Source organism: Choristoneura fumiferana, chromosome Z, assembly GCF_025370935.1.
Source record: "Choristoneura fumiferana chromosome Z, NRCan_CFum_1, whole genome shotgun sequence".
Taxonomy (NCBI): domain Eukaryota; kingdom Metazoa; phylum Arthropoda; class Insecta; order Lepidoptera; family Tortricidae; genus Choristoneura; species Choristoneura fumiferana.
In genome coordinates this window covers 37,256,682-37,276,031 of record NC_133472.1, presented here as the reverse complement: position 1 = coordinate 37,276,031, position 19,350 = coordinate 37,256,682, and the positions used below count along the sequence as shown (strand labels likewise).

At 39.7% G+C, this 19,350-nt stretch overlaps 1 protein-coding gene across 4 annotated transcripts in view; it reads right to left on the bottom strand.

Moving 5' to 3' along the window:
• Positions 1-600: 600 nt before the first annotated feature.
• Gk1 (Glycerol kinase 1) overlaps positions 601-19,350 on the bottom strand; it is a 42,159-nt gene continuing 23,409 nt past the window's right edge. For all 4 annotated transcript variants that reach the window (XM_074099164.1, XM_074099179.1, XM_074099156.1 and 1 more), the window contains one exon: positions 601-2,795. In XM_074099164.1, the coding sequence (XP_073955265.1) occupies positions 2,523-2,795 (273 nt within the window). In that variant the 3' untranslated portion in view covers positions 601-2,522. The remainder of the gene's footprint in view (positions 2,796-19,350) is intronic.

The window sequence follows — 19,350 nt, the reverse complement described above, 5'->3', positions numbered from 1 at the left end:
GTTGCAAAAATATCTTTACATTTAAATAAGTTTACACACAGTATGACAAATACTTGCTACGAAGCATGTGACAGTTTCATTGTTTACTCTATGTTCAATAATTATGTTTGCAACCTTTCTTCCATAGAGAAATTATCACACATTGTGACAAAGAAGTGGCACTTGAAACTTAACGATCAAGCGTACATTTTTCACTTTCACCTCTTGCTACATAAATAACTTTTACTGTCAATTTGGCACCGGAAAATAAGGTACGACAACGAGCGACAAGGAGGTTAGGTACAGTCAAGGGCATAAATATATGTACGTTGCCAAGTCGTCAAAAATATCTGTACACCTTTATGCCACTAATAATAAGGTTGATGTATACATATATTTGACGCTATGGTTGTATAGATATTTATGCCCTTGACTGTACAATTGCGACCACAACGCACGAGCCGAGTGCGCCGCGGCAGGGGCCGGCGAAGCGCCAGAACCTTATTTATTTAGGAAATCATTTGGCCCCTACTAGTGCTTGTTATGTATGTATGTATATACATGCTGAAAAAATTGATAGGTAATTATATATTTGCTGTGCAAAAATAGAAGCTATATTTGAAAAAAAAAAAAAAAAAAAAAAAGAGTTACAAGGTATGATGTGCGTTAGTCATTATTAGCTGTGCAATAATAAAAATGCTTTACTTTAGGATAAATAGCGGTACGCCACGAATATAAGTTGCGGTTTATTACGTAATATTTTGAGTGGAGTATTTTGCTGTGCAATCAGTAATTTTGATGTGAATTCGGTTTTTTTTTGGATAAAATAAGGACTACTTTTGATGTGCGTTTAAATACTACCTGTTTTTCATTAATTAATAGAAACGCTTCATTTACCTCGCCTCGCTCCGCTCAGCTGTTTCCACCAGAGATGTGCTGTGCGAGGATCTGTTAATGAAGCGTTTCTATTGGTTAATGAAGTTTTTCCCTCGCAACACATCCTCGCACATTATTGGTGGTAACGCTGCTCAAGGCTGCTATTTACTCTTAAACTACTATTAATTCTCAAGAAAACTTAACCGTTATAGTTTTCTTTGTAAGTTTGATATACTTACTACCATCCTGAATTTTTTCCTCACCAGTTTAGATTTTAGAGAAATTTGAAAAAAAATAATGAAAATTTGCACTAGTTGAATATTTTGCAAACAAATCACTAAATCGAATAATCGTTTGAACAACCCCCTAATGGTTTTAAAAGACCTATCCAACGATACCCCACACTACAAGGTTGGATTAGAAAAAAAAATCACCCCCACTATACGTCTATGGTACTCTAAATATTTTTTTTTTAAAATTTTTTTACTGTACCATTTTGTCGGCATAGTTTACATATATATTCGTGCAAAATTACAGCTTTCTAGCATTGATAGTCCCTAAGCAAAGTCGCGGACGGATAGACAGACAGACATGGCGAAACTATAAGGGTTCCGTTTTTGCCATTTTGGCTACGGAACCCTAAAAAATTATCTATCTATTCTAAAAATTATCTAATGTAAATATATTTATGGCACATTAACAGGAAACATTATTCTATAACGTGCAACGTAAACAAATATTTATCACAATGCAAGGTGTGATAATTTCTCTATGAAAGAAAGGTTGCAAACATAACTATGAAGCATTGATTGAGTGAAAAGATGAAACTGTCACATGCTTCGTAGCAAATATTTGTCATACTGCGTGTTAACTTATTTAAATGTTAAGATGTTTTTGGAACTCAACTGTAAATATATCTTTGACCTCGACTGTACACTAATGACTAAGAAAAACCATGTTTCTGTTGGTGGATACAACTTTTGATGTTTTTATTGTAAACAACATAAAAAATGTCAAACAGTCGCATTCATATGCAGAAAAGCTAAAAATTGAGCAGAGGTAAATCAAACATTAGTGTCTTAATCAATTATGTTATTAATAATAACTAACAATTGTCTTTTGTAAATCAGTAATAACAAAATAATTTGGGACTCTTGCTAAATAAGGAAAAGACGTACCCCTACCTTGAATTGCTACACCCTACAATAAAGTTTATATTATAATAATTACAGCGACTATAATTTACAAGTTCATACATTTTTAAATTCGTTTACATTATTAACAATATTTTCAATTAACCAAAGGATACCATATACATTTTTTAAATGAACAGTAGCTTCCAACATTGTCTTTTTTATCTACATCTTTACAACAGGAGTGAAACCAATTAAGTACCGGTCCATTAAAATAAATGAATAAACTCTATAACATATAGTTAGCTCTTTAAAAATTAAATATCACGTTGCTTATTTGGGCCGCTACTATAACAAGCATATAGGCTAGAAATTAAACGCCAACTGACAGGAAAGTATCCAAATGCTGAAGATACGAAAATTGACTTAAAGGCAAAATTTAAATATTATTAAAAAAACTGCATTTAAAGATTGTATTATCCCAGAGAAGGCGTTAGAAACTTGGACCATGATGGGTACTTATCTCTGTTGGTGTTAATTTTGGTCCCAACCTAAAGACCTCTCGACTGCCATTTTCCACTGCTTGTACCTCATGTCACGTTCTTCATCAGTGATACGGGGAGCATAGGTGGTCCCGTCGGTCATAGGTATAGGTATGACAGGCTTGCTACTATCTACTCCCCAGTACGCCACTTGTGCTGCACCCAAGGCAGTGCTCTCAGTGAAGCCAGCTCGTATAACATTGATGCCGACCAAGTCAGCCTGCATTTGCATTACAAGGGAGTTGGATGTCATGCCACCATCAACCTGTAAAAGAAGAAGTATTTTTTTTTTTCAAAAATGTTTGTGTCATCGTTAACTATTTTCCAGGCATAGTGCATATATCGACCACATAAATGTAGGGTCACCGTGGGGAAGTCCGTCTAGGCGGTAAGTCCGTCTAGCGGCAATAACTTCCGTTTTTAAATAACTAGTCCCTTACGGCTCAATTGGTAAAACAGTATTACGGAGCTAGTTCGAACTGAAAATCATGTTATGTCGCTAATATCATTAGGTTAGTAGATATCGGCCGGCCATTTTCTTTCGCGTTTTGTACTTTTCACTATGAGTGTAACGTCTCTGCAAAAAATATCAGAAAAAGTGGAAAATTAAAAATGTTTTTGGGGTTTCTGTGGATACATTATTTCTGGTGTAAAAATTCATTAATATCGCTTGAATTTTGGAATTATTACCTGCAACAAATGTCAAAGTCCGTCATACATATGCCGTCTTGCCTCAATGGCAGATATTATAAACCTTTTCAGCAACACATATTTTAATTCCAAGTCCTTTAATGATAATGTGGGAAGGTATTCCATGATTTAGCAGTCAGTACTTATTTTGAATTAAAAATGAAGATTTTTGTTCTTTAATTTGTTTTAGTTTCGAAAAAATAATCACTTTAATTTGTTAACACGCCGAGTTTTAAAAAATATAGAAATCTACAGATTATTGAAATTAATCTTCTTTTAAGACTATTATAGGTATATAAATTGCCCATAATTTCCGACAACACAAGTTACTTTAGAAAGTGTATCTCGATTAATTAAGTTCAGTTATACCTTCAGAAAAGTATGCCGTAAGACTTCCCCACAGTGACCCACCTACGAAAATTATCAAGCTTATGTCCAAAGCAGTCAGTGATAAAGGACCAGACATGAGAAAAGTTCTTCCAAGGAATTAGAATTCGTGATAACAGAATGCCTAAAAAGCCCAACTCGAGCTAAGAAAATAGCTGATTTGATCAAATCTCAATTTGATAAACCTTTGAGCCCTGACGAATCCCTTTCCATGATTATCGATAGAAAACTCACAGTCGATGATTACACTTCAATACAACAGGATTTAAAGCAGCGATGCTTTAATGCTTATCCACCCTTCTATAAAGTACAGATAGCCGAAAAACTTTGTTACCCGGAAGATGAATTATTAATAACTGAAAAGTAGCTTCTGTACCATTGCAAAGTCTACTCTTGCATACATTTCGACGCATTGTCGAATCAAACCATAACAATATCACTGCATATTGCGAACAACATCAGGAAGAACCCATCCAAAGTACACTAGAAGGCTCATGGGGTTTCGACGGAAGTACGGGACAGTCGCTACATAAGCAAAACTTCTCAGATGGCGAACATGATGATGAACACTGCTTATTTGCGACAGTCTCGCGCAACTTAGAACAAAAAAACTTTTGTATGGAGTTTGCAAGGCAAACCATTACCATAGTACTTAACTAAAATGTCGGTACAGTTTATCTCTCAAGTCAACTGTCATGAGTGTCATGTCACCCTTGTTGCTTAGCTTGTGATTGCGACTCGCATACTTTCTACGGTAATTTAGTGTGATTTTCGTTAGATTTCTATTTAAGTAAATCTTAAAAGTTTTCTGAAGTAGTGACACGTGACTGACGAAAACATATTTTATGAAAATGGCACCGAAAAGACGGTTTATAACATGTGAAATATGTGGAAATCGAACCAGTCGACATGATGGCGAAAAAAGGTTTTTTATGGCAAAATTTCCCCTGGACGAGAACCGGTAAGTATTGTCTTAGATACTAAAGTAAGTATATATTTTGGAGCAGCAAGCTAAATAAACAAAGGCAAATAGATACTTTCATACCCTTATCATTGTCTGCTAGAGATGTACTATAACTATTGATAACTGCACTGCAGGCTTGTTTGTTTTATCAGTGCAAATAATTACTTAACATAAGAAGAAGACAGCAGCGGAATTTTGTGACAACTTGCATACAATATGACCATAATTATTAGCATTTTCAAGCTTCCGATATTTCCACGTTTGCCACCAAGTCGAATAAAAAAAATTCTTTTTCTTAATTTTTCGTGGTATTTAATTAACGTATATTTTATTTTCCCCACAGATTTACAAACTTCTCCTCGAAAAAGAAAATTAATTAGAAAAAATAATTTTTACAAGCGGAAAATGTCTATTTTGCGAGAAGGAAATATGATTCGATCCGATTTGATGTTTTCTTTGGTTTCTCGGTTTGTAGTAAGGCAGGGTATTTGCATAATCAAAAATAAATAAATGAAATCAACAAAAAACTGTCTTTTATTATTGGTCCACATTTAAGTCAAATATATACAGGGTGTCCCAGAATTACCACGTCACAGTGACACCAGAGGTAGGCCAACTCAAGAGGAACCTAACCAACCTAACATGACCCCAGTAAAAGTTGCACGGTTTTCGAGTTATTAACGAAATAAAGATATTTGAGAATTTTCCCCTTTGTCTTAACATTTTAAGTACCAGCATCGACTTGGAAAGCTTTTAATAACAGTTTTTTATGTGTATCAAATCACGAATAGCCACTTCAGAAGTGCAAAGTGTTATTTTGTCAGTAACTACCGTAAAATGCTGAAAAAAAGATCATTTATGCTGTCTGAAAAACATGAATTTCAACTTTAACCATCTGCCATGGAAAAAAATTACTAGAAACTAAACGAACAAATAGCTTCAATAAATTAGGCATGTTATGCAGATTCAGAAATGGTATGACACATGTATCTTACTGCGATAACACTAGGCATTCTTATCACTTTGCTGATGCCGCAAGTTAAGCCGTCACTGTTAAGTAAAAACATGTTACATTACTAATTTATTGAATCAGGCGTTACTTTGCCGAGGTCCATATCAATGAACTGAAACAATCACCTACTTTGCTCACCTGCAACCTTATGATAGCTACGTTTATACTAGAAATGTGTGTTCATTCAGTTCCTCCTCCTCCACACTGCAAAAATACACACAAATCACACAAATCCATCTGTCACCACCACAACACTACACCGACACGTTTCGAACTCAAACAGAGCTCATCTTCAAAGCGACACAATCATTCAGCATGCTACTAGATATCTGGTAGCATCATCGCATCAAATAACGTCGCTACTTTGAAAAAAGCTCGTACCTCAAAATCGATGATTTTTAGACAAGTTGACTGCTGCCTGGCCCCTTATCAGGTATGCATAAAATCCTCCTTATGGATCCTTATTATTATGGATTGCAAATTGCATAAAAGGAAAATGAATGAAATTAATGAGTAAATGTCAAAATCCCGCTGTCATGTCATTACATGATATGTTCTTGTGTGTGTGACCTCAACTCTGGTGCGATACCTGTGCTCCCTGTGTTCCCGTATTCGTTGATTCTTAAACTTAATTGACTTGGCTTTTATCTGGACTTTGATTTGTTTTTTATTTGGACTGTTTATGGATCTGAACGACAACTTGGCGCTCTTTCGGACACTGATTTTGCATTGCGAAACTCTTTAACAACGATGGCAAATCACCAGTACATGTATAGTGAGTACGCTGACATGCACTTGATTTATGGAGAAACGAGGCATGTTTCAAATCGAGGCAATGTTTCGTATAACGCAAGATTGGCAGCAAGATTGTACTCGGAGCGATACCCAAATTGTAATCCAACGACGTACGAAGTAATTTTAAGAGTGGTCAACGCTTATCGAGAGGGAAGGCTACCCGGAGCGAATGGCCGAGAAGGGAGACCTCAGATTGTGGACGATGATGTGGTATTGGAAGAAGTAAGAGCGGACCCAGGGACTTCTGTGCGAATTGTGGAACGCCGCACAGGCGTTCCCAAATCCTCGGCACAACGAATTTTGAAGCGTCATCAATACCATCCCTACCACATACAACGCGTCCAAACACTTCTTCCAGCCGACTACGCACATCGTGTTCAATTTTGCCAAAACATGATACTGATGTGGAGACAAACCCCGAATTTTTTCAATGAAATATTGTGGACTGACAAATCGGCTTTCAAAAGGGATGGATATTTCAATTTACACAACGTCCATAGCTGGCAGACAGAAAACCCACATGAGTAATTAGATCTCTTCCCCGAAATCGATAATTCCGCGTAGCAAAATTTACATTCGCATTTTTCCCCACTCGGACTTCTTCCCGCCGCTTTTTTTTCTCATTTGCTTGCTTCCTCATTCTCAAATATGGCCAAACGATATTTATCACAATATTTATAATTCTTAAACGATATTTTGCCTAAGGCCCAAGTTTCCCAGACGCTTCTTTTTGCAATAGTTTTGTTTCTTACGCGATATTTTCCTGTACAAAAAATATACCATTCGTGTTTTGACTACGATAGTGTTACTATTCTACAACTGCTTCACTTCAACCCTTTCAGAATAACGTCAATGTGTAACAAACTCACACACATTGCTGCGAGTCGATATAGACTGCAATGTGTAGTCATAGCGTTTTTCACATACAAGTATTGAGATTTCCTTAAGTATCATTTACCATAAATACTTGATAACGCATAAACCCTCTTTGTTGTATATTTTACTGATATACATGACTTTAGTCAGCCACTTGTCATTTCAATTGTCGCGTCGCTTTAATGATTGAAAATAATTGTAATTGCATATAAAATTTATCAGTTTCTCTGCAACAATGGAAACTAGTAATGAAAAATGTGATCCAGAGAGTTCAGCTAGTATTAATAAAACATTCGAGATCATTGATAGTACACATAACGGAAAAAATTTAGTTAGAGCCGGATATAGACACTATCTGAAACGAAGCAATAAAAATGGTTCGTCGGTCTGGATTTGTTCCGCAAAAGGAACATGCCAAGGCACGTTGGTTCTGAATGATAAAAAAGAAAAAATTATACGTGAAACTGCACATTGTTGTGTACCTGATTTCGAGAGCATCGACATAGAAAAACAAATCATCAAATTAAAGAAAAAGGTCACGACGGATTATCGACCCATTCCTCTCCTTTATATGGAGGAAATGAAACATTTCATGTCGCCAGAATACGCGGATAAGTTACCGTCGTTTCGTGAAAAGAGAGATGCTTTATATAGAGCAAGACATGAAGCCTCCGGAAAATCGACATTTCAATCGTGCGAAGATGTCGTAATCGCAGAAAACTTAGGACAACATTTTTTGTGCACTCAAACTGGCGGTATTATGGTTTTTATAACTCCCCAATGTAAGGAATGGATACAAAATGTAAAAACATTTTTTGTAGACGGCACTTTTAAAATGGTTCCCTAACCTTATGCACAATTATACAGCATACACGCTGATATTGGTTCGGATGATTTGTTCACCAAAGTCGTCCCGTGTATATATGCACTGTTGCCTAATAAGACCCAGGCTACATACGAAAAGTTATTTGAAACAATTAAGGAAAATATTCCTAATTTTCGTCCAGACTTTATCAAAAGTGACTATGAGACTGCGGCAATGAACGCTCTGAGAGTTATATATCCATCTGCAGCCTTAACAGGCTGCTTTTTTCATTACTGCCAGGCGATTTACAAAAATGGAGAAAACTGGGCTCTAACACATAGCCGAGAAGGGTGTGCTTATTTAGCAAAATGTGTAGCTCTTGCACATTTACCTAATACAAAAATACACGAAGGATGGCTCTCATTGTTCGCTGAATCTCCTAACATACCAAATATAAAAGAGTTTAATGGTTACATGACAAGACAGTGGATAAAAATCGAAATGATAAATGTTTTGTCCTGCTTCGGGCACAGGCACCGAACGAATAACGTAACAGAAAGCTGGCACAAAAAAATAAACGGCAGAATGAATAAAAACTATACTCTGTTTTACTTTATTTCACAGCTAAAGGCTGAGGCAAATATTGTCGATTTTCTTGTTTTGCAAAATGAAATGGGATGCTATGTTTATCAGAAACGAAACAAAAAATATATAGATAGAGACACTAAACTAGAAAAAATTGTGAACAATTTTCTTATTGGTATGTCATCCCTCGACAAATGTATTCAACAACTGTCATACTTAAAATACTAAGGAGTGATTGATTTTCATAATTTTTTAACCACAAATGTGCATGTATTTGTATTGAGATACTCGTAGGTACATACTAGCACAATATTTAGCTTATACGTTTAGTTTAAGTACATATATGTCGCCAAACGAAGACGTGATTTTTGTTGTTGTTGCTACTTTGGTTTCAAGGTATATTAAGAATACAATTTTATTAAAATATTATTACATTGTTTAATTTATTTTATAGTAACATTAATAACTAATTTTTATAAATTAAAGTAATAAATCATATACAACTCAGCTAAAAAACATGAATATAAAGTTTATTTAGGTAAAAAGAGCAGAAAATAAGGTAGTATATATCATGGATAGCTATTTGATTTTGAGAAATAATACTCAACGTAGGTACTTACGTTTCTATGCTTACAATATTTCAAGTTTACAGTTCAGTATTTGAGGAATATTTTTGTAGCCATAAGATTTATGTGCGCTGGCAGCAATTCCAAGTGCAAGATTTTGGCGGTTGCAACTTTAGCTGTTGTTGTGGTGAGTGTGCAGGTGATATTGCGTTATTTGCAGTAATCAGCATAATATTGAATGTAGATTAGAATACATCACTTTGCCGGCTAATTATTATCGTCAATAACTTTCTTTGAAATACCAATTATTTTAACGGCGTAATTTATCGATCAATACCTCATATCGTTACACTACGTCTAAAAACCCAATGAACATATACAAGTTTTATTTTGCAGTTTTGTAAAAAATTACCACACGCACTCTGCATGGAAAACAATGAAGGTCAAGTATTATTATTACAATGGATAGCTGTAGGTGCTAGCTTATATGATTTCCTAATAGGTATGTAGGTATTCTCCTATTGCTATTCATCACATACCTATTCCTCTTGTATTCATCGCCAATATTAGAAAAAAAAAATTACTTAGATATTATTAGAAAATTATGACACTGGGATTAATCACGAATAAAAATAATATCGGTTATTTACGCTATTAGGAATTTATGACTCTCGTAATAATCGCGAATGATAAACAAAAGGATTGGATAAGTACGCTATTTAGGAACATATGATTCTGGTAATATACGCAAATAATAAACAAAAAGATCGGATAAGTACGCTATTAGGAAATTATGACACTGGCATTATTTATGAATGATAAAGAAGGAGAATGCGTAAGAGTCCGAGTGGGGAAAAATGCGAATGTAAATTTTGCTACGCGGAATTATCGATTTCGGGGAAGAGATCTAATTACTCACCCACATGAAGAACGAGAAGATAGGTCCCAATACCAATTCAAAATTAATTTGTGGAGTGGAATTCTTAATGGAAAAATTGTGGGACCGGTCGAGTTGCCTTCTATTCTTAATGGTAGAAACTATTTAGTTTTTGCAAAACGACCTGCCTGGTTTATTAGAAGATGTACCGTTGGCACTGAGACGAACCATGTGGTACCAACAAGATGGTTGCCCGGCACACTACGCTCGGCTAGTCCGTGAGCACCTCAGCGATACATTCCCGGAGAGATGGATTGGTCGATTGGGACCAATTTTATGGCCACCGCATTCCCCGGATCTAAACCCACTAGATTTTTTTTATTGGGGATGTTTAAAAGACAAAGTTTACGCGAAGCCAATACACTCTGAAGAAGAATTAAGACAACGAGTATTCGACGCGGCCCGTACCATATCGGAAGTCAGTTTACGAAAATTGAGCCGAAATTTTATTAAAAGATGTTTTTTGTGCATCAGAAACCACGGGAGACAATTCTAACATTTGTGACCTAAATTTATTCCAATAAATCAATGAAAGACAAACCTGTTTTTAACCACCCACGCAAAAAGAGGGGTGTTATAAGTTTGACCGCTACGTCTGTCTGTCTATCTGTGGCACCGTTTCTCTTAAACGGGTTACTCGATTTGAATTTGTTTTTTTATTTGAAAGCAGGTTTTCTAGCGATGGTTTTTAGACATGTTCTATCAAAATCGGTTCAGCCGTTTTTGAGATATTGAATTTTGAAGTGACAAAGTCGGGGGTTTTCCGACTTTTTCTTGGTTAGGTTATATCCGTCCGGTCCTTTAGGATCCGGTCCTAGCCTCCAAAAGGGAGACAAACATTAGTATTTAGCCTTCGTGCATTTGGAAAAATAATTGTGTCAGATAATAGAAGAGCCATCGCTGTACACAGCATTTTTGTACCACTTAGCAGGGATCGTTTCGGAGTTCCAGTTTTAAGTTGGTTCGATAGGGCTTCGCTAAAGTGATAAGAATGTCTAATGTTCTTGCAGTAAGATACATGTGTCATACCATTTCTGAATCTGCATAACATGCCTAATTTTTTGAAGTTATTTGTTCGTTTTGTTTCTTGTAATTTTTTTCCATGGCAGATGGTTAAAGTTGAAATTCATGTTTTTCAGACAGCATAAATCAAGATTTATGATCTTTTTTTCAGCATTTTACGGTAGGTAACTATAGGTAACTGACAAAATAACACTTTGCACTTCTGAAGTGGCTATTCGTGATTTGATACACATAAAAAACTGTTATTAAAAGCTTTTCAAATCGATGCTGGTACTTAAAATGTTAAGACAAAGGGGAAAATTCTCAAAAATCTTTATTTCGTTAATAACTCGAAAACCGTGCAACTTTTATTGGGGTCATGTTAGGTTGGTTAGGTTCCTCTTGAGCTGGCCTACCTCTGGTGTCACTGTGACGTGGTACTTCTGGGACACCCTGTATAAGTGCATTGAAGAAAAGATCCACTATAATATACGACTTAAATGTGGACTCGTTCTTAACCTAATTTGGATTACAAAAATTTTTGATCCGAGCCTATATTTCAAGCGTTTAGCATGCTGCACTAACGACGTTTGACTTATATTTTGGTAATGGTTTGCCATGCAAACTCAATGCAAACTCGATTCCATTCGCTAGTATGGAGTCCCGCCTCTTAAAACGTAGTGGTTATATGCTCTTTGATTTACGACCACTTATATTCCTTTAATTTTAAAGACAAATGACGGTTTCGTTTTGTGGTCCAATCCAAAAACGCAATCATTTAGATATTGTCGACCACTGAAAATCCAATATCGGTTTGAAAACAAAAATTTAATCCTCGGTAAAAAAAGCCGTGTAGAAGACGAAATAAAATAACTGTTGCCGCTTTACGCAGAAACAACTTGTGGAAGAAGCGTAATAGCGGAACCTTAAGGCTATACCTTACCATAATAGACGGTAAGGTTTACAATATTATAACTGATACAAATTCGCAATTGCGTTGTGCTCGTTGTGGTGCGTTACTGTATCTGAATTTAACACACTGAATATTGTTGGAAAAAAGAATTAATTCAAAAGCCTTACTATTACTACACGGGTTAAGTCCTCTTCACGCATGGATAAGACTCTTTAAGTTCTTATTTCATCTTGGCTATAAAAATGATCGAGCAGTAAGAATTTGGTCTCACAAATAATTCAGATACAGAGCGTATTTTCGTAGAAATTTTCGAAACTTCGAAATTTACCAGAAAAATAAATTTAATGGGTGGAATTCCCTTACGTCACAGAACATTTTTTGGAAAACGCTCACACACACATCACGCCTGTATTCCCAAATGGGGTAGGCAGAGCACATGAAACGTTACCGCTTCGGAGCCACTTTTACCAATTTTAGGTTTAAAGTTTGACAAAAAAAAAAGGTACAGGTTGCTAGCCTGTCGCCTACGGTATACCTTCACCTATATCCTCTTACTATCCACGGAAGAAATGGAGAGGTGTAATTCTAACCCGAACCACATTGCTTCTGCGACGACGAATCGTTGGAGACCGTTCCCCATGTCCTCCTCACCTGTGCGAGGTACGGGAGGGAGAGGCTAGACTGTGAGCAGGCAATGGGCAGGGCGCTCCCAAGGGAGAGCGAACCTGGTGCCCTCGCGGAGATAGTAGAGGATCCCCACTGCCGTAAACCATCCTTTGGCTTTGCCTTACGCGCGTTGATTAGGGCAGCGAAACTAAATGGCTCAAAGGTTCCGGAGGAGGCTTCGGAGGAGTGGTAGTCGCGTTGCCCAGCACCGTCATATATTATATACCTTTACCGGCTTCTGCAGACGGGTAGCCACTGGCCGAGGTCTTTGGCTGCTAGCCGCTGGCGCTAGCCGTTTGCGGCCGGCGACCGTTACCTGGGGTGGCTACACCTAGGGCTAGCCAGTCTCGTCTTTGCGCTCGCAGAGAGTAAAAGCAGTAGTGTCGTTACTAGCCACTAGCCGGTTTCCTAGCCACTAGCCAGTTTATTAGCCGTTAGCCAGTTGCTAGCCACTGACTGCTAGCCGCTAGCCACTAACATCTGAGGGCTAGCCGCTAGCCACTGGCTGCCACCGGGACGCCGACTGCGGACTGCTGGGCTGCGGGCATTGAGTAGAACCGCTTGAAGCTGTGGTGTATAGTGACTTGGTGGTGTCTGTGACTTGGTGGACTGCCTTTTGTTCCCTTTGTTTGCTTGGTTGTGTGGACGCAAGTATGGAGTGCTTCAATCCGGTTTGCCGAAGAACGCAAGAGGAACGTGACTGGTACGTGAAAGCGTACCGAGCCCTTGTCGGGCGGATGGGTCAACTGGCCCTGGACAGCCTCGGGATTGAGCGAGACTTCCAGTTTCGCTCCCGGCGGGGGAGCCTGGGTCGGAGTCAAGGTGCTGGGAGGAGGCGGCGGAAGATGAGGAATCTGAGGTGGAGCAACCGGCCCCGGAGGAACCAGTGGGAGAGCGAGGGCCGTTGCTTGTGTCGGAGGGGGGGGGGGCCGCAGCTGGGCTCGCCTCTTCCCTCTCCGAGGTCGGGGGGGAGGGGGTGGGGTACCCGGCTGCAGGATGGGAGTTGCCTCCCCTTTTGTCGCCGATGTCGGAGGAGGGGGGAGATACGGATGGCTCGACGAATCGGGACCGGGCCCACCTGCCAACGGGTAGGTCTGAGGCGTCGGAGTCCCGGGACGGGCTGCGGACAACCCCCGTACCCTTGACGGAACCATCGCCACCATCGACCGTGCCGGAGGCGCTGCCGGCTGCGGCTGTAGAGCTGGGCGTGGTGCCCCGACCTCCATCTCGGACGCTTCGGGAGGGTGAGGCGGATTGCCTGGGAGCCCCTACCTAGGCCCTGGACATGCTCCGGGCTGCTGTTCCCGCGGCGGGGGGTACGGGGTCACTGGGGAGCCTGGAGGCTCATCAGCTTCATTTCTTCTCCTCCCCGCTGGCGGAGGAGGTTGTTGTTGCGGAGTCTGTTGCGGATTCGCCGGCTGCGGGGTCATCGCGGCGGCCCAGCCCGAGGGGGAGTCGGCTGCCGGGGAGCCCTCCGAGGGTGCCACTCCGTCGGCTGCGGACCCGTTCTCTCCAGACGGGTAAACGGACGCCAGTTGGGAGCCAGCTAAATGAGAGGAGATACCTCAAACGTATGGGGTTGCTTGGGCTGGGGGTGCCTAGGCGAGGGAAGGCTAGCAAGGTGGTGCTTAGTTTTCGCCGTCCCGCCCCCCCCGAGGGTGCCTCCGGTGCGACAGTGGGCTTGGGGGGCCGCCCCGGCAAAGTCCACTATGGCACGCAGTGTGCATTTTGCGGGTACCACACGGAGGATGGCCACATCTCGCGCCACCTTAAAAAGCACAAAGGCCTGAGCCCCTGGGAAAGGGACCATATTCTTTCAAAGTATGGTCACTTTAAGGCGGCGAGGCTGAAGCCATTCTGCCCGAAGGACAGAATCCCACCCAAGGAAATCATCGAGCAAGTGTAGGGGGTCAGGGCAGATTGGCTTTGGGGTGGCGCGAGTGGCGGTAGGTGAGGAATTCGAGGCGTGCAGCACTTCTGGACCTCTTTCCTCTTGTTTCGTTCTTTTTTGGTCTTTTTATGTTCTTTTTATTCTACCCATGTTGCCATTGTTATCTTTATGTTCACCTTTATGTTATGCTACCTGTTCAGCACGTAGTTCGTAATATCTTTATGTTAGTAAACCACTAAAGGCTCTGAGGCGCATTTTGTTATCTTGTTATTTTGTTTGTTATTTTGTTATTTGAGTTTTGGTTGGGTGTTATGTTTAGTGTAAGATAGCCTCAGACGCAGTACTAGGAATTTAGTTGAAATTTATTGTTACCTTGTGTTATTTCTCTCTGATTGATTGGCTGCTTACGCTGTTCTTTTGTTGTACATGGTATAATTAAATCATTTTTTGCCATAAACTGTGTTTTGCTCCATTTGCCTTGCGGGCTGGCGATCGGAAGTTAGCCGCTTCTTGGACCTCTAGCCGCTGCTAGTCAATTCTGGCCGCGGCTGGAGGGCCAAGCATTGGCCGCTCCTGGCCGTGGCTGGAGGCTTGCTTTATTGCCGCCTTCATCTGCGGCCAGCTGCCCCTCGTAGTTTTAGGAGTGCGCTTCTGGCCGCGGCTAGAGGTTGGTTACTAGCCACCTCTGGCCGCGGCTAGCTGCCCTTGTAGTCTTAAGTGCGCTTCTGGCCGCGGCTAGAGTTTGGTCACTAGCCACCACTAGCCGCGGCTAGCTGCCCTCGCAGTCTTAAGTGCGCTTCTGACCGCGGCTGGAGGCTTGTCTACTGTCTGCCTCCAGCCGCGGTTAGCTGTGTATTAATTTTAAGTATAAGGCTTTTGGCCGCGACTGGAGGCTGGTTGGTTGCTAGCCACCTCTAGCCGCGGCTAGCTGCCCTCGTAGTTTTAAGTGTGCGCTTCTGGCCGCGGTTGGAGGCTTGTCTGTTGACTGTCTCCAGCCGCGGCCAGCTGCGTACTTAATTTTAAGTATTGGGCGCCTGGCCGCGGCTGGAGGTCCGGTGCTAGCCACCTCTAGCCGCGGCTAGCCGCTCAAGGTAGTTTAAGTTTCTCTTTTGTACTAGTTAAAAATTGTAACTCTTGGAACTCGAGGTCGATTGGAATATTGTGAAGTCGGCCTTGCAACCTTCAAAAAGAAAAAGAAAAGATATAAGCACCGAAAAGAGTATCGGTGGTCTGGAAATGGGGGAGGAGTCGTGCGGCCGGGTTTTTTACTCCGTGGAAGTCGGAGACTGCTGGGCTTCCCTTCCCAGCGTCCATAATGGATTTTTCCCGGTCGAATGTCATCCTCCCCAAAAAAACCACACGGGTAATTATAAATTCGAAAATCAAAGTTCCTACTGTACCATCCCTCTTACTCTCGTATTAAATATAATATTTGCGTCAGCAACTTAACAACGTTAAACTTATAACAATGTTGATGATGCCATTCTTCAAATGATAAATGCGTCAAAAGAGTGTGAAATTTGCAGAAATAGACTTTTGGATTATAACATCAGTGGATAGTGGGAAAGGAATACAAAGATAGAAAAGGCCATGAAAAATCGAAAACAATTTCAAGATGCGCTGGTTCCATTTGGTTTTATGCCTAAGCATAGGTATCAAATAGGCAACTACTTTAAAGTAGTTAAGGAACTGGTACTAATCGCAACCAATATTTTTTTTCGTGAATACAAAACTGAAGACATTAGGCTTAGAAAAAGTCACTTGGAATTATCAAGAAGCAGGACATGGAAAAGGAGCACCAGACGCAGGCTGTTGTGAAACGAATAGCAGATAATTGTGAAATTTGGCGGTGACATTGGTTCATTCGAGGAATTTGTTAGTCATTAGCCAAAATATCAAAAACATACTTTGAAATCATCTCAGTGAAAAGGAACTTAGCAGAAAAAGGTGGACTTATAAAATCCCTTCTTTCAAAGAAACGATGAAAATACATCAGGTATGTATTTAAAATCAAAATATTGCTCCTCTTTATCAAGTTCAAATTTGTATGTTACGAGTAGTTATATTATTTATCTTTAATTTAAATTATTTTATTTCAGGTTGTTTGGAGTTTATCAGTGCAGTGCCAGGAAGAGTAGCACTTCGTAGCCTTAGTTGCTTTACTTGCCAAGACGATATACCAGGCAGCCATTACCATCTTGGCCCTTTACATTATGCTGTATCGCATGCAAATGATAGAAATTATGTTGATAGTTTGCATATTGACACACCAATTTTGGCTAATAATATACATAATCTAGCTACAGTTCAGGAGGAAATTAATTTTGACGTTCTTCCAATTACCTTACCGGCAGGGCATGATCCAAATCTCCCTAATCTCCTGCAGTTAAGATACCAATATAAAATCAGATTAGGAAACTAACTAGCGCGCCACAACCACAAGTGAATTTGACAAAATGCACGATAAATAAAAAAAACAGTACTTGCGGTAAGGGTACTACGAGGGGCGGCTGAAAAGTTCTAAGCCTTCGGTAGAAAAAAAAAATATTCAGATTGTTTAGTAAAAACAATCTCCCTTTAATGCATTTATTACATTTTTTAAATAATGCTTTGAGACCGTTAAAAAATATATATATTTTGACTGTCGGAAGTGTTCCTGTACAACCGCCTTCATTTCTTCATCATTGCCAAATCGCTTTCCCCTTAAATCTTTCTTCAAATTTCTGAATAGAAAACAATCGCTAGGGGCCAGATCTGGACTGCAGGGTGGATGATCAATTTCCTCGAAGCCAGTTTCCTTCCGACCAAGCTTGGCAACACGAGCGGTGTGAACGGGGGCGTTATCTTGCAAAAACAAAATGCCTTTGCTCAGTTTGCCCCTTCGTTTCTCGACTATGGCTTGTCGCACCTTTCTTAATATCTCGGCATTATATACTGCATTTATTGTAGAGCCTTCTGCCAAATAGTCTATTAAAAGAATGCCTTCGCAATCCCAAAAAACCCTGGCCATTAGACGCCGATCTTTGAACCTTGAATTTCTTCGGTGGCCTATCACCCTTTTCGATCAACTGCATAGAATAGACTTCGACTCTGGATCATACTGTCTGATCCATGTTTCTTCAACAGTTACTATACGGGAACAAACTTCATCTAACTAAACCATCTTCACACAATTTTAAAAATGCCTGACAAGCTTGAACACGACGTTGTTTACCAAAAACTGTGAGCATTTTCGGCACCCAACGCCCACTAACTTTTGTCATATGCAAATGTTGATGCAAAATCTCTCAAACTCTTTCCCTACTATTAATATCCCTTTCTTACCCGTAGTCACACCAGATTAACACCAGTATGACAAACAGGTTTTTTTTCTCGTTTGTCACACTAATGATTTTTCTACACCATGTATATTCACTACTAGTGCAATACCTACCTACCTACTAGTCTGCAGCACAGATCTGTTCTATTAGTTCTCCAACTAACTACTGCGTGGTTTATAACGAGTTTAGTTGGTAATCAGTAAGATATACCTACCTCTTATCTTTCTCTTGCGATGCACCTCGACCTCATTGCACAAATGTCATTTTAGACAAATAGGAAAGTGTATTAAACATCAACAATTTTGCAAATTGTGCATTGGTTTCACATTCGCTTTGTACCATGGATTTTTGTATTATTAATAGAAAACGTGGAGAAGTGTTGTTATATAAGCAAAGCAACACCAATACTATAAACATTATAATAAAATATTTCAAATATGGTTTTGTCGCAATTGTCGTAACAGTATAAAGTGCTCAGGTTCGGTCACAATAAACGTAAGTACAATATACCTACCTACTTATGTCTGTACGTGGGTTTGCCAATATGACTGCTTTGGACGGATTTCGACGTATAAGCACGACCACGGAGGATTCAGTCATTTATTTTCTTTTGCAGTAATGTACCTACTTCCACGTGCTTTTGATTAAATTAAATGTATTCTTAGGGTTTCGAGATCGACGTGGTCGTGCCAGGTAGCAGGTAGGTCTAGCATGGCCACGCAATATTTAAGACACTGGGATCACTTATATTGTAATTGTTTAAAACTTTACAGGGTGAAAATGTTGTAAAAACCGTAGAGCACAAGAATACATGTCAACCAGATGAGAACCAAAATGAAATAGCAATTTCGATACACAAAATACATGAAGTAGCTAGTACTTCTGCGTGGTTCGATCGATCGAACTAGACGAACATTTAAAATCCCGTTACTCCGATAGGAAAAGTCCTTATTGGCCGATCAATCGAACCAATAGGACTTAAAAAAAAAACATGGTCCGATCAATCTAACTAGCCGATCGGACCACGAGACCGTAGGGAAAAAGAGTCGACATACACTGCATTGTTCGACATTTTGAAAACGAAATTTCCCTATTGGTGTCCCACTATATTCCACGCAGATTTCTAGATTGCCGTTGCGAATGCCTTAAGATATTTTTTTCCAGATATATCGGTAAAAAAGTGTTACTATCATTATTGTCAGAGCTTATGGCGAAAAGCGAAATCAATTGGTTTGAAAAGTAAACTACATAGAAGAGTTGTGGGATTATGTACGGCATTGCCGCTAACTCCACTGGAACTAGTTAAAATAGGATGGGATTACATCGAAACTGATTCTGAGTTGAGCGGGGAAAAGATGAAAAAGTTCATAGCATACATGGTCCGACAATGGTTAAATAAGGGATAAAATAT